Source organism: Notothenia rossii (assembly GCF_949606895.1).
Source record: "Notothenia rossii genome assembly, chromosome: 3".
NCBI lineage: Eukaryota > Metazoa > Chordata > Actinopteri > Perciformes > Nototheniidae > Notothenia > Notothenia rossii.
The window spans coordinates 18694655-18708891 of NC_136901.1; the positions used below are offsets into that span (position 1 = coordinate 18694655).

The 14237-nt window shown below is 39.7% G+C and overlaps 2 protein-coding genes across 6 annotated transcripts in view; one reads left to right on the plus strand and one right to left on the minus strand.

Moving 5' to 3' along the window:
• The window catches only part of LOC307033304 (tyrosine-protein kinase receptor TYRO3), a 56024-nt gene that overhangs the window by 3845 nt on the left and 37942 nt on the right, over positions 1–14237 (minus strand). For all 5 annotated transcript variants that reach the window (XM_079671711.1, XM_079671710.1, XM_079671712.1 and 2 more), the window contains 5 exons: positions 13873–13964; positions 13147–13263; positions 12120–12200; positions 11943–12035; positions 6117–6238 (listed from right to left, as the gene is read on the minus strand). In XM_079671711.1, the coding sequence (XP_079527837.1) occupies positions 6117–6238; positions 11943–12035; positions 12120–12200; positions 13147–13263; positions 13873–13964 (505 nt within the window). The remainder of the gene's footprint in view (positions 1–6116; positions 6239–11942; positions 12036–12119; positions 12201–13146; positions 13264–13872; positions 13965–14237) is intronic.
• On the plus strand, positions 14–3157 carry LOC307033316 (THAP domain-containing protein 5-like). The gene is made up of 4 exons (XM_079671746.1): positions 14–171; positions 568–659; positions 1056–1248; positions 1419–3157. Exons 2-4 carry the CDS (start codon positions 580–582, stop codon positions 1740–1742), a joined length of 597 nt encoding a protein of 198 aa, XP_079527872.1. The 5' UTR covers positions 14–171; positions 568–579; the 3' UTR covers positions 1743–3157.

Below are 14237 nucleotides of genomic sequence, written 5' to 3' on the forward strand. Positions count from 1 at the left end.
GAAAAATGTGAGGAACTGCGCCGCCTCGCCGCTCCCTCGCTCTCAAGGCTGCGTGCGTCTTTGTCCCGCGAGATTTCAACGTCTCATGTAGGCGAAACACTAAATGGCTCGTGGGAGATTTTCCAGCGTAGCTCACCGGCCGCCATCTTGCTACAGTCAACAGGTACTCTGGTACGCGCTATGGTAGCTGTTGTAAGGTGAGTGATCTGCACAAAAATACTCTTAAATCGCTGAAATCTTGACTGATTTACAAACGGTTTGGTTTATTATAAACATTATTAGCATGGCTATGATACAGGATGCTTGGACATGTTGAAATTGCAGCTTTTCTTTGTGTATGTGCCGTGGTTGTATTTATTAGCTGGCTAATAAGAAGAGGCTGTGAGTGAGACCTAGTATTACAAAGTTGACCCAGCAACTTTACACCAGTGGGAGAGGCATAACTGCTCTTTCTTTTCAACATAACTTAAGTTACACATGATTTCTTCCAAGTGGTTTGGCTTGTTAACAAAATCTTACATTTTAGATACATTATGATACAGGAAATTGCTGGCTTTGTGTTTACAGAAGTACCTGACTATGCCTGACTTTTGTGCAGCCTACGGATGCTCTAATCACCGCAGTCTGCAAACAAGAACCCGTGGAATCACCTTTCACGTGTAAGATATGACAACATTATGACTATAATTAGGATAATCGTTAATTACTTAGTGGATGTATGTACATTACAAGTCCTGCTACACAGGATCAGTGGGGCTATGTGAGATAATAGTATTGCAAGATTGATGTTGACCCAGCCTCATTAGAATATGTTGCTACCATTTCTTTACACAATTATTTAATCTTTCTTTTGGACACCTTCTATAACTCTTAGTGTGGTTGTCTTATTCTTAAAGTATACATTACATACATACATATATACATACATACAATTACCCCAAAAATATGATAATTTCGGTGTGTATTTTTGTCCTTACCCTTAATGTTAAAGGAAAGAAGGGAGGACAATGTTGACAATAATTTATATATCTGGCTACCTTTCTCATGTTTTTAAGGTTTCCCAAAACCGGAGAGAGGAGGAGGCAGTGGGAAGTTGCCCTAAGAAGGGACGGTTTTGTTTGCTGTGGCAGGACACTGCTCTGCAGTGATCACTTCAGGAGTGAGGACTTTGACAGGACGGGGCAGACTGTCCGGCTTAAAGATGGTGTTGTGCCAACAGTATTCAATTTCCCAGCTCATCTTCAAAGGGTATGTGTATCATTGGCCAACAAGAATTCAAGGTGTATAAGATTGATATATAAATATGTGATTAAATGTCTCACTTTTGTTTTTCTTTCTGCAAGTTTAGGAAAAATAATGTGTTGTGTATTACAGCACATTTTAAACACTCAAAATTTCTTTAATTATGTTTATTTTAGCCGGAAGCAACAAGAAGCACAACCATTTCTAGAAGAGCGGAAGATGAACCTCAGCCTAATGTTGTGAGTATTCTGAATGTGGCCAAGACCAGAGAGATGGTCATTGATTTCAGGAGGGTGAGGACGTCTCCTCTACCCCTGTGCATTCTGGGAGAAGATGTGGCTGTTGTGGAGGACTACAAATACCTGGGAGTGCACTTAGACAATGGGCTGAGCTGGAGGATCAACACTGACGCTGTGCACAAGAAGGGGATGAGCAGACTCTATTTTCTGAGGAAGCAGAGATCCTTCCACGTGTGCAGCAAGATGCTGGAGATCTTCTAGTGTGTTGTGGCCAGTGCACTCTTCTTTGCTGCGGTCTGCTGTGGGGGGGGGGGGGGGGGGCAGCATCAGAGCCGGTGACACCAGCAGGATCAATAAACTAATCAGGACAGATGGGTCTGCCATCGGCATCAAGCTGGACCCCTTTGAAGCTGTGGTGGAGAGGAGGACACTGAACAGGCTGTTGTCCATCATGGATAACCCCACCCATCCTCTCCACCTGCAGCTGGACAGTCAACGGAGCTCCTTCTCCAACAGACTGCTGCAGCTCCGCAGTGCCATAACTCTGTACATCAAATCACCTCTGGATGGAAGATAACTCTCTGCTCCATAGTCTCTCTTGAATATAACCACGTTGTACATTTTACACATATATAATCTGTTCAATATTTAACATTAATATTCCATATGCCTTATATTTATGTATATGTGTATATATATATATATATATATATATATATATAATATCCTGTCAAATCCAACTTGTATATTTTCCTCTTTCTTTATTTTCTTTATTTTTCTTACTTATTTCTAATGTATTGTAAAATGCCTTGTCCCTTATGCTGCTGTAACTAAAAATGTTTTCCCAAATTGGGATCAATAAAGTACCATCTTATCTTATTTGCATGTGGAATGTCACTAACAAATGAGAGCATCATATGGCTTGTCATATTAAATCTTTTATCTCGGTGGTACCCAGGAAGGTCTATGATGGTGTTACTAGGAGAGCCCAATATCATTTCAGGTGGTACTCTGTGTAAAAAGTTTGAGAACCACTGGCCATCTCACTTGCTCTATGTCACTCATACACTTGAATAAACAAACATGTGCAAACACTTTCCTAACACCCAAGTACACCTTACAGGGCATAGGGGCAATATAGGGAATAATTAAAACAGTGGATTAAGTGAGATATCAGCCGGGGTAAGACAAGACAAACAACAGTAAATGGACTACAGAAGGACACAGGGTACAGTTTATATTATTCTTGGGCTTTTTTCGACTACAAGAACTCAGCGCACCGTGCTGTGAAGTAGTAATGTATTTCAAAGGTTCTGGATTTGTTTACAAATCTAGAAACTAAATACAAAACTAGGACGTTATGAAGATCTGATGTCAAAAATAATTGTGATAAATGAGACAGAACTGGCCTGTCTGTGAGCTCATTTTATGTTGGTTTGGTTCTTCTGATAAAGGTGTGAATATCTAAATAATATACCACCATATGCTATTGTCATTAGTTGTGTCCCTGTTCTTCAAGCTAAGGCATTGCTAAATTAACAACTCTTGGCTTACAGAGTGGTAACATGAGACCGATTTTTATATATAAAATATAAATATATTTTTATTTTATAATTTATTTTAAATATTAACAATATAATAAAATAAATGTAAATATATACACTGGCAAATATTTAATATAAATACCTTGTGTGTGTGTGTATAGCTATTGCTTTATCTGCTTAATGTTATTTTCATAGGAAAGTCCATTATTATAAGTATGCAGTATCATAACTACATCTTTGATGTTAATAAAAAACTAAACCGTTTGAAAATTGGTTGAAAATTGAGCAAGCTATGGTTATTTAAATAGTAAACCATTATGTTATGTTATGAATGAGAGCACTGCCTGTAGCAAGATGGCGGCCATGTGGCAACGTCAGTCTCCATTGGCCAGCAGCGCGGGTGAGTCATCTAGTGTTTATTTATATCTATGGGCGAGCCTCCAGAGCAAGTCGGAGAAAATGACTAACCATCATGCAACGCACTAGCAAGACGTTGATCGAAATTGCGCAAGTCTGTGCAGGTCTCGCTTGTCTCCAACAAGCCTAATGTCTTCCACAAGCAACACTCCAATGTCTGATAGCTCCAGTACCGCACAAAGCATGTTTTCGATGGACGCGAGTGAAAATGGAACGCCTTCGCTATTTGTTGTTTGCTAGTAGTCTGTTCTTCTTCTATGTCTTCCGGTTGTTGCCTGTTTTTAATGACGAATACACACTACCGCCGCCTGCTGGTAAGGAGAGTTATTGCCACTCACGCATGCGCAGTTCGTACGTAGCCGGCTGAAGTCTTTGCGGTGTGTTCCAGTGCGAGACATGGCCAAGGCCCTTTCTCATTTCTCTTACTCCCCTCCTCGACTCCCCTCCTCGACTCCTATCCTCGAGACTTAGTCCCGCCCACAGGAGATGCGAGCGGAGGAGCCGAGGAGGGGAACCGTGGAGAGAGGAGGGGAAGCAGCAGGCGGTTAGAGAAATGCGAACTCCTCTCCTCCGAGCGGTTATTTTAAAGAGACGTCCATTAATGATGACAGGAGGCACAGCAGCACTCTGTCTGATGGACAGATGTGTTCATGACGACTTATATATTTACTTTTAATTCATTCACAGTGCGGTATAATGAGACAATAACAGGCTACAGATGCGTACACACACACACACACACACATATATATATATTTATATAAATATGCAATTTCAGAATCAAACAGAGCACTCTCATAATAACGTATCACTATCAGAGACTGGATATATCCCCCCCCTCCCCCCCCCCCCCTCTCTGGTCGCTACAATGAGGAAAATAAATTAAGGGCCAAAAGTTTTATTTACAAGTATTAAAAGTAAGCAGAGGACACCAAACCAACTGAGACCTGTCTGTCCGCTGCATCTACGCACACACTGTACCACACACACCTAGACACTGTACCACACATACGCACCTACAGCTAACAGCCTAACAGCCTTTGTGTATTTTATTATGTGAAGCACTAAATGGTTTTAGAAAAATATCGACTCTTTGTTTGTAGATATCTACTAAACTAAAGCAAATAAAGAGAGTAGGACTGTTATACTGAGTGATATATATTATACACACTGCTCTGCTTTCTGCACGGACCTCACAGCTGTTCTCACTGACTGTAAACATTGCGTCGCGATGATAGCAGTTAATAAAATAATATCCAGGAGATGCATGCAGAGCTGTCATTGGCTGAGATAAGTCCGGCCATGCGTCACAACTCTTTGAAACATCTCCGTTCCCGGAAATGCATCCACGAAGGAGCCGTGGAGGACTGTGGAGGACCCATCAGTGTATCCTCGGTTATAGCTCCTCCAGAGAGGCTCCTCGACGCTCGATCCTCGACGCTCGATCCTCGACGCTCGATCCTCGGTCCTCGAAGTGCATTTAGAGAAATGAGATGTCCTTCAACATGGCACGCTGAAATTCTTTTCCGGGTCACTACCGGAGGACCGAGGAGTCGAGGAGTCGAGGAGTCAAGGAGTCGAGGAGGGGGATTTGATGAAATGAGAAAGGGCCCGAGACGCAGGAGAACACGCCGACGCAACAGTCGGCGTCGGCATCGGCGAGTTCCCTGGTGACTGCTTGGTGTGTCAGGGCCTTTAAATAGAAGTCCCAGAGTGTAGGAATACTCTGTTACAGTAAAAGTCCTGCATTCAAAATGTTCCTCAAGTAAAAGTAGAAAAGCGTTATCATCAAAATCTAGTGAAAGTAGCGACAGTAAAAGTAGTCGTTGTGCAGATTGGTCCATTTCAGAATAATATATATGATATGTTTTATAATGATTGATCATTGAAGTGTTCTCAAAGCTGGTAAAGGTGCAGCTAGTTTGAATGACTGTGTAAATGTAATTTACTCCAGGTGGAACTGAAGTCTGATTTAACACTTGATTATATTTCACATCATTCATCCACATCTGTAAAGTAACTAAAGGTATTAAATACTCGGAGTGGAGTCAAAGTACACCATTTACCTCTGAACTGTAGTGGAGTAGAAAAACAAAACATTTGAAATGCTCAAGTAAAGTACAAGTCTCTCAAAATTGTACATAAGTACTGTAAATGTACTGTACAGTCCAGTGAGTTTGCAGAATTAAGCTTTTAAATATTTTATTTGTATAATGCTTATGTGTCCATTTGAGTGTCTTCCCTTGTATTGCTTAATTTATATGGGTTTAATCAAAGTGTTTTCTTTGTCAAAGGCTTATTTTTATTAAGTTATAATATTATTATTCTCCCTGAAAAAAGTTTGCAACATTATTTTTGTCATAGACAAAATAAAAATATTGCAGGAAGATTTTCTTTTGTCTTAGTGACAGGTCACTGTAAAACGTCATTTGAAAGAATGAGTGATGTTTCATTGAACCCTTTTTCTAGACTCAGAGTTTAACTATTGGTGTGTGTTATGAACAAGTAAGAACCAATGTTAACATGTTGTATTTCGGCAATTACTTAATTACAATCTTATTGTATATGAAACCAATTTAAAGGATGACAAACTCTACAAAAATACTGTCTATTTTCGCAAGTGCTGGGGTTGCAATTTCCTCCTTGATGTGCATACATGAGCTGCCATCCTCACCATAGGAATGTCTCCGTATCGTGTAGCGATGAGGAAGCGGCGCATGTCTCCATGTTTCATGTACGGCAGGATGACCAGGGGCACCGGAAGAGGAGAGTCCTGCTCTCTCTGTAGAGTCACCCCTGCGAGAGAAACACACACACACACACACACACACACACACACACACACACACACACACACACACACACACACACACACACACACACACACACACACACACACACACACACACACACACACACACACACACACACACACACACACACACACACACACACACACACACACACACACACACACACACATATATTTCACAAGGTCGCTGCGGCTGCAGAGGAGAGAAAAAGACTCTCTCTTGGTACAATAGATGAACCTTTACCAGGGTTGGGAGGGCTACTTTGAAAATGTAATTACAGTTACAACAACTTGTTACATATAAAAAATATAATCAGTAACCTAATCTGAGTATCAAAATATAAAAGTAATATAAACTGGTAACTCTGTGATTACCTCAATATCAAATGCAATGCAAATACAAACAAGAGAAAATCAATAACAACTAGAGAATGCAATTCCTGAAGAAATTGCTAGTGGGAATGCTTTATGCTGAAAAGCTGACACTGAATTGCTATGCTGAAATGTAATGTGTAAGAAGAAAGTGAAGAATTTAGATTGAAATGATACATGAACACTGGGGGCTTGAATGTGTGATGAGAGAAGAAAATAAAGTAAAAAGGCTTGGAAAAGCAGCAGAATATTTGAAATGCAAACTTTTGAACTAACTTGATGGTGAATGATCTGTCGCCACGGCAATGGCATTTGATGACATCCCATAATACGCTTACATGCGTTGATGGCTGCATCGTTACCAAACCTGTGAAGTTTTGGGCCGTTTGGAGCATTTTCACTGAAGTTATGAGAAAACTGTGTTTCATGGCGAGCATTGTGTTGCCATGGCAACGGCATTTGAAGAACTTTCAAAACTGTCCCGTAGATGTCTTCACGGCTGGACTGTTAGCACAAGTTTGAGCACTTTTTGAACATTTTCATTGTACTCGGCCCAAAGAATCTACGGAACAAACTATCTAAAGATATACTAGTTATGGATGGCATTAATTTGGCCTCCAGTGAGACAGTAAGGAATCTTGGTGTTATATTTGATCAGGATTTATCCTTTAACGCCCACATAAAATCAATCTCAAGGACCGCCTACTTCCATCTACTTCCATTGCCAAAATTAGGCATATCTTGCCTCAAAACGATGCAGAGAAACTAGTCCATGCATTTGTTACTTCAAGGCTGGATTATTGTAACTCCTTATTATCAGGGTGTACCAAGAAGTCAGTCAAGTCGCTTCAGCTGATTCAAAATGCTGCAGCTCGTGTACTAAACAGAGTTAGGAAAAGGGACCACATTACTCCTGTTCTTGCTGCCTTACACTGGCTCCTTATAGAACACAGGATATAATTTAAAATTCTTCTTCTCGCCTACAAAGCCCTTAATGGGCAGGCGCCATCTTACCTTAAAGAACTCATTATACCCTACTGTCCTACTAGGGCAGGGGTCTGCAACCTTTTTGACCAAAAGAGCCATTTTGCTCCTTTTTCCCCAAACATATTTTGTCTGGAGCCGCAAAACATATTTCATAGCTTGATAGCTAAGTTGTATTTATTGTTATATCAGACAAAAACTACATTTTTTTTGCATTTATTAGGCTATTTATTACATTATATAAAACTGTTAACCTCTAATAAGAAACAAAGAACTCCTATAAGGAGAATTACAAATAATACACAGGCCTACTTTAAAATAAATTAAACACAGCACTTGGGGAGTCTTCTGCACATTTGAAGGGAAAAAAAATATTATTAAAATGGGCCCACTTTGAAATAAACAAAACATATAGCTGCACCCTATAACGAGTTAAAGGTAGGGTAGGTAAGAATGAAGAAACCAGCTCGTGTGCGCTAGAATTTGAAAATACACAACCGGAAAAAATAGGCTTCTTCCTTCAGACTTTCTTACAGATTCCCTCCTCCAACACGCACGAACGCGCACATGACCAATGAGAGCACGAGATAAATTTGTGCACAGATGGAAGGCTGACAGGCAGGTAGGCCATCCAGTTATTTTAGCGGGGTCGGCTAAAATGATTGGTCGTGCTTTTTACAGCGCTACGGCTTCCAGAGATTAATTTTTGTATGTATTTATTGTCAAGGCATTTCATATATTCATTGCTATCGGGACGTTAAGAGCATTCCATGGAATATAACAAAAAGTGTTTTCTGAAATAAATTACATACCCCATTAAATTATTACTGAAGATTGTCAGCTGTCTTCCTCTCCCTTGTTGTTCCTCGATACGTAAAGGCTGCAGCACCGTTGACAACTTCTCTCTACATATCAAACATACCGGTAAACCAGCATCGTTTGCTGTGAAAGCATATAACTCTGTCCACACAGAATTTAATTCCTGTGTTCCTCCGGTACTTTTCTTTGATTTATCCATAGTTCGCTCATCGAGCCGGGGGTCCCCGCGCGAGCGCCTCCAAGAAAAGGCGCTCGCGCGGGACCGTAGCAGGATGTGACGCATATTTTTAATTGACCTAATTAAAACCGTTTTGTTTTTTATTTATGTGTCACAGCATCACCTCAAAATACAAGATACGAAACATTTTCGACCATGCAACAAAATATAAATAGTCCTACAAATACTTTTATTTTATTTCCTTCTTATTTTTGTCTAAACTCAAGGGAGCCAGAGCAGAGGGCTTAAAGGGCCGCATGCGGCCCGTGGGCCACGGGTTGCCAACCCCTGTACTAGGGCATTGCGTTCCAAGAATGCAGGGTTGTTGGTTGTTCCTAGAGTCTCTAAAAGTACAATGGGAGCCAGAGCCTTTTCTTATCAAGCTCCACATTTGTGGAATCAGCTTCCAGTTTGTGTTAGGGCGGCAGACAGCCTATCCGTTTTTAAGAGTACGCTTAAGACCTTCCTTTTTGATAAAGCTTTTAGTGATAAAATAAAATAATCTAATAAGAGTGCATTGATGCAGATACATTGTGCCTCTTCACCTATACATTTGAGTTCTTACTCTTTCACTTAAATCCTAAAAACTTAGATCTTTTCAAACTTTATCCAAACCTTTCCCCTCTATGACCTCTCGAGGTTTATTAGAGGGTAACATGTTGCAGAGAACGCCTAGCCCGGCCGGGGAGTGTGAAACGTAGTCACTGACCCACTCCTACCTCTGACAAATTCAGGTTCCAATGGGGACCTTTTTCCCTGTGTGTGCCTGTCCACCTCTGTTTCCGAATTCTTACTTGCTACCATTTTCCATCAACCTATCCTAAGGTGCATGTATTTAGACACGTTAGTTTAGCTGCTATAGGCTTGGACTGTTGGGGGGGGGCTCCTTACTCCGTATTTCTGGCTGTTTGTACCTGTGTACTCTCATGTTCCGATTAACCCAGTTTCCCCCAAATCTCTTTTTTGTGTCCATATATACGCCGGGATCCTGAGTCGAGGCTAATCCTGTTGCTATGGTCGTGTGTCCTGGATCCTTTATCCTGAGCACTGGATCTGAGTCCTGGACTTCGAGTCGTGGCTGAACCTGTCTCTGCGGTCCTGCCAGACTCTCACCATACTACTTCCCTGATGGCTCCCACAAGATTGCTGACATCCTCGTGGATTCATCTTCTTATTATAGACACATGCATTTCCAAACATTTGGACTACCTATGTTGTAAATGTATTATCTTTTCGATTTACACACGGCATCTATTGCACGTCTGTCCGTCCTGGGAGAGGGATCCCTCCTCTGTTGCTCTCCCTGAGGTTTCTCCCATGTTCCCCTTTAAACTGTAGGTTTTCTCTGGAAGTTTTTCCTTGTACGATGTGAGGGTCAAAGGACAGAGGGTGTCGTATTGTCATGCTGATATTCTGTACACACTGTGAAGACCACTGAGACAAATGTAACATTTGTGATATTGGGCTATATAAATAAACATTGATTGATTGATTGATTGATTGATTGATTGATTGATTGATTGATTGATTGATTGATTGATGGTGAGATGTCAGATTTGACGTAGAGCTGTTGAGGCTTGGAGAGGTAATATACAGGTGAAGATTGTCGGACAACCGGACCGTGTCCATTGGAGTTACAGCGACATCATGTTTTATGGCGAGGGATCCATGGCAACAGCCTATGGTGAGATCTCAGATTTGGCGTAGAGCTGTTGAGGGCAGGACCATTAACCGTTATCTGAAGTCTGCTGCTCTGAGCATGTCAGTTGGAGTTATGAAATCATCGTGTTCCATGACACAGGTGTTTATATTTGAGCTAACGAAGTGTCCAGAGATCAAAGGTTTCCATTGTGATCAAATAAATGTGGCAAAGGCTCAAATTTGTTGAACAACACATTTGTAACAGGTTTGTTAAAGGTGGGGTAGGTACGTTTGAGAAACTCGAGATACACTTTTTGTTTATATACAGAAAAGTATATTTTTTCTGTATATATATACATATATATTTGTTTACGTAACTGTAAAAGTAAGAATCAGATCTAAAAGTTGTGTTACACGATTAATGTCAGAAAGATGTGTAACATTTTAAAGTTAGAATGAGGTTTCTGAGTGAAAGTATGAAGGAGCAGTTAGCAGTTGAAGAAGGAGCAGTTAGCAGTTGAAGTTGCATGAAGATTGTTGAAGTCTGAAGAGTTCTCCATTGACTTCCATGTTAAAAACTTGATGAATTATGGGATGTATCTCTGGAATTATGAAAGTTATGAATGATAAAAGTAATAGCCATTGATTCCCGACCGAGCTGAACGTTTTCATGTTTGAACGGAGTTTCTGCGTTGTTCAATGTGGGAGAAGAAGCAGCGCAAAATAACCCAGCGGAATAATAAAGAATTTTGTGCGTGTGTTTTACTTAAAAGTGGGCTCTGTAAGGAAGTGGCAGATTTTTTCCGGCTGTGTATTTTCAAATTCTAGCGCACTCGAGCTGATTTCTCCAAAATGACCTACCCCACCTCTAAGTGTATGTAACAATGTAACCTTAGCAAAGAAGAGACCAACATATTTAATATCTAAGATGTAGCAACAGCAATAGTTTACAAATGCTGTTTAAGCTTAATACATTAATCAAAAGCAAAGTGTAGTTTTTTTTATTCAGGTTTCCATCAACTGCATTAAAAAATAAATGTATTTCAAATAAAGATGATTTAAATTAGCCTAAATATATATCATAAAGAAAATTAATTCAGTACTTGTCAACATCAAACGCAGTGCAAGAAAGAAACTAAAAATCGATAACATGTTTTTAACCTAAGTGTCTTATATAAGACAACAGAAATATGTGACGTTAGTTAATTTAAGCATCTTTTTGTGAACACAGTTATATTAAAATTGTTGTAGCTTTGTATATTTAAATGTTACAGTCTGTGAAATGTGTAACTGTACATTGACGTTTAATTTAATCAAAGTGCCATTTCATTGCAGCGTACTGTCATAGCTGCTACCTCTGCTTTTATCACTGCTTTTATTTATTTGTGGCTATTTCCATTACTGCAGTGAGGGGTGCCAACAAAATAGTGTTATACCTATGTATGATGACAGTAAAGATATCCTGATTCTGATTCTGAAATGTGTATGAACACGGCCCTCTAGCTAAATGAACCTGCCTTTCAATGCAAATACCAACAACCAGCATGACCAGCTTGCAATGGTTTGTGGGACCGGAGAGGAAGTGGATGTGTCCTAATCATTTCTGAAGAAACACAGTATCACAGCCCGATAGAAAACATTAGGTGGTTTCTTACCCAGGAGTCTGACCACATTCTCGTGATCAAAGGTCTTCATGATCTCTGCCTCTTTCAGAAAGTCATACAAGTCCTCCTGGCTGTGGATTCCAACTGGATTTGTAGGACAGAGAATAAAAACACAAAATAAGTAGAAGTACAGTTGAGTTTAGATAAAGGGTTCATTTCAGTCCCCACCTTTCATGGTTTTCACAGCCACCTTCATGTCCCCTCCTTCCTCTGGTGAGAAGACCCCTTCATAGACTGATCCATACTCTCCTGGAGAACACACATGATTTTAACACACAGTTTTACTCCCAAGTAAAATACTTCTTTTCTTTTTTCAAAACGGAAGATTCGACAGCATTTGGATGGATCACCATAACATTGCTTCACTTCGAGTGCAATTAGAAGGTCCAAGTGTTCAGTCATTCACTGAAACACTTCTAAATCTACTAAATGGATTAGGAAAACATTTGGTTCAGACTTTTGGGGTTGCTAGATTATGTATCTTCATGACTTTGGTAGTGTTCTGACTTCTCTTCTACCATGAATTGAAATCAGTTTTTAATCTGTAGTGTCAGATTATATTTTAGACTATCTGCAGCATTTATCACCATGTTCTTTACTATCGAAAAACATTTCAATTAACTTTCCACAGTACATAACCAAGGTTTTACACTACAACCTTACAATTAAGTCGTGGACATAATGACAATATGCTTAGCAATAAAAAGCAACGTTTAATAAAATGTGGTGATGATTAATGGTTTATTTATTTCATATATGTATATATGAATATACCATCACCATGATCTTAAAATCAGAATCAATCTTATTTTATTTGGCCTACTGAATCCTTCAAATGATAGTGGATCGATTTATTTATTACACTAAACTTATTTTCATTGCAGCCTTTCTACATTTACAATATCTGTGCTGCAGGGTAGGAAACAATCATACTGATGACTTAAAAGAAGTAACTAAAACCCTTTTCTAACATTTTGGAAAAAGATTGTGGTTAAGGTTTTGTTTTTCAAAGGAAGAACTCACTGCTGGATGTGGGACTCTGCTCTCCTGTGTGAAAGTGAACTAGGCTGCTTTAACACTGAACTGTAGGAAGTGTTGGAGACATCCACAGTATTATTCACCCTGTTTCCAGTTTGCAAATGGTGGCCCTGCATTCAAAGTCTCGATAATTGTTGCTGAGTCATCATGAACTGACCTTTGCCGAGCTCCTTCCCCAGGGTGAGTGTTTCCCTCTCCACCAGGACTTCCTTCAGACTGTCCAGCTTGCTGCCGCCGAGCGCCTCCAACATCTGGAGCACCCCCACCACTGGAACTAAAGGGAACACAAAGGAGTAAACTCAAAGTAACTGCACATTGAAATCTGAAATCCCTTAAAACAGGAAGTACAACAGAGACTGTATTTTGATCAAATACCAGCATAAAGGAAATTCTTTGCCTGAGTTCACATGTGTACAATTTGACACAATTAATTAAATGAATTACAGTTAGTAAAAGTTCAGACTTTAGTCATTAGCGTTAATTCATAAACGAAGTAGGTTGTTTACATTGGGGGGGGGGGGGGTTCAAGACCTTATACACACCCATATACATATACTTGAAATAATTGACATCTAAAATAGGCTAAATGTCGTGAAGGAATTCTGTACATTTGTTATTTTACCGTGTTTGTTTAATGACTCAAACATTGCTAATGCTAATGCTGTGCCGGGCTATCAAGTTTATCCATTAAAAAAAATAGAACCTTTTATGGGATAAAGAACATGTGTCGACAGCACAAACAACATTATATTCATGTTTATTCATGCTTTGTCCTTTGTGTGGATGGTTATTGGAATGCTATTTGTTTGGGATTAGATTTGTGTCCTAAGTATTGTGCGATACCCTTCATGTAATAAACATAACATTTGAACAAGACACTCACTGCTGGCCGGCTGAGGTTCAGCTTCCTCCTCCTGTTGAAGTCTGTAGGAAACTCCAGCGTTCATTGGCAGAAGCTCCACATCCTGGTCGGACCTGCAGCAAAATTATAACTTCCTTTTAATTGTCAATACATTTTTCTTGACAGTTTAGTCATCATAACTCAGAAAAATCCTTGCTAAGAAAAACTGGCATCCTACTACTAATCTTATCTCAGTAGTAAAAGAATGTTGATATATTCATTTGAGTATTACTAGAATAAATTGAGATTTTCAGACAATATTATAATATACTTGAATTAGGTAGTAATTTGCCGCAGTACCTTTCTAGATATATTTTCTAATCTAAGGTCCATCAAGCCAGAATGTT

Excerpts from the sequence above, each read along its gene's own strand:
- LOC307033316 (XM_079671746.1), top strand. The coding sequence starts at position 580 with ATGCCTGACTTTTGTGCAGCCTACGGATGCTCTAATCACCGCAGTCTG. Across the intron at positions 660-1,055 it reads CGTGGAATCACCTTTCACGT|GTTTCCCAAAACCGGAGAGA; the intron begins GTAAGATATGAC and ends CATGTTTTTAAG. Across the intron at positions 1,249-1,418 it reads TCCCAGCTCATCTTCAAAGG|CCGGAAGCAACAAGAAGCAC; the intron begins GTATGTGTATCA and ends TGTTTATTTTAG.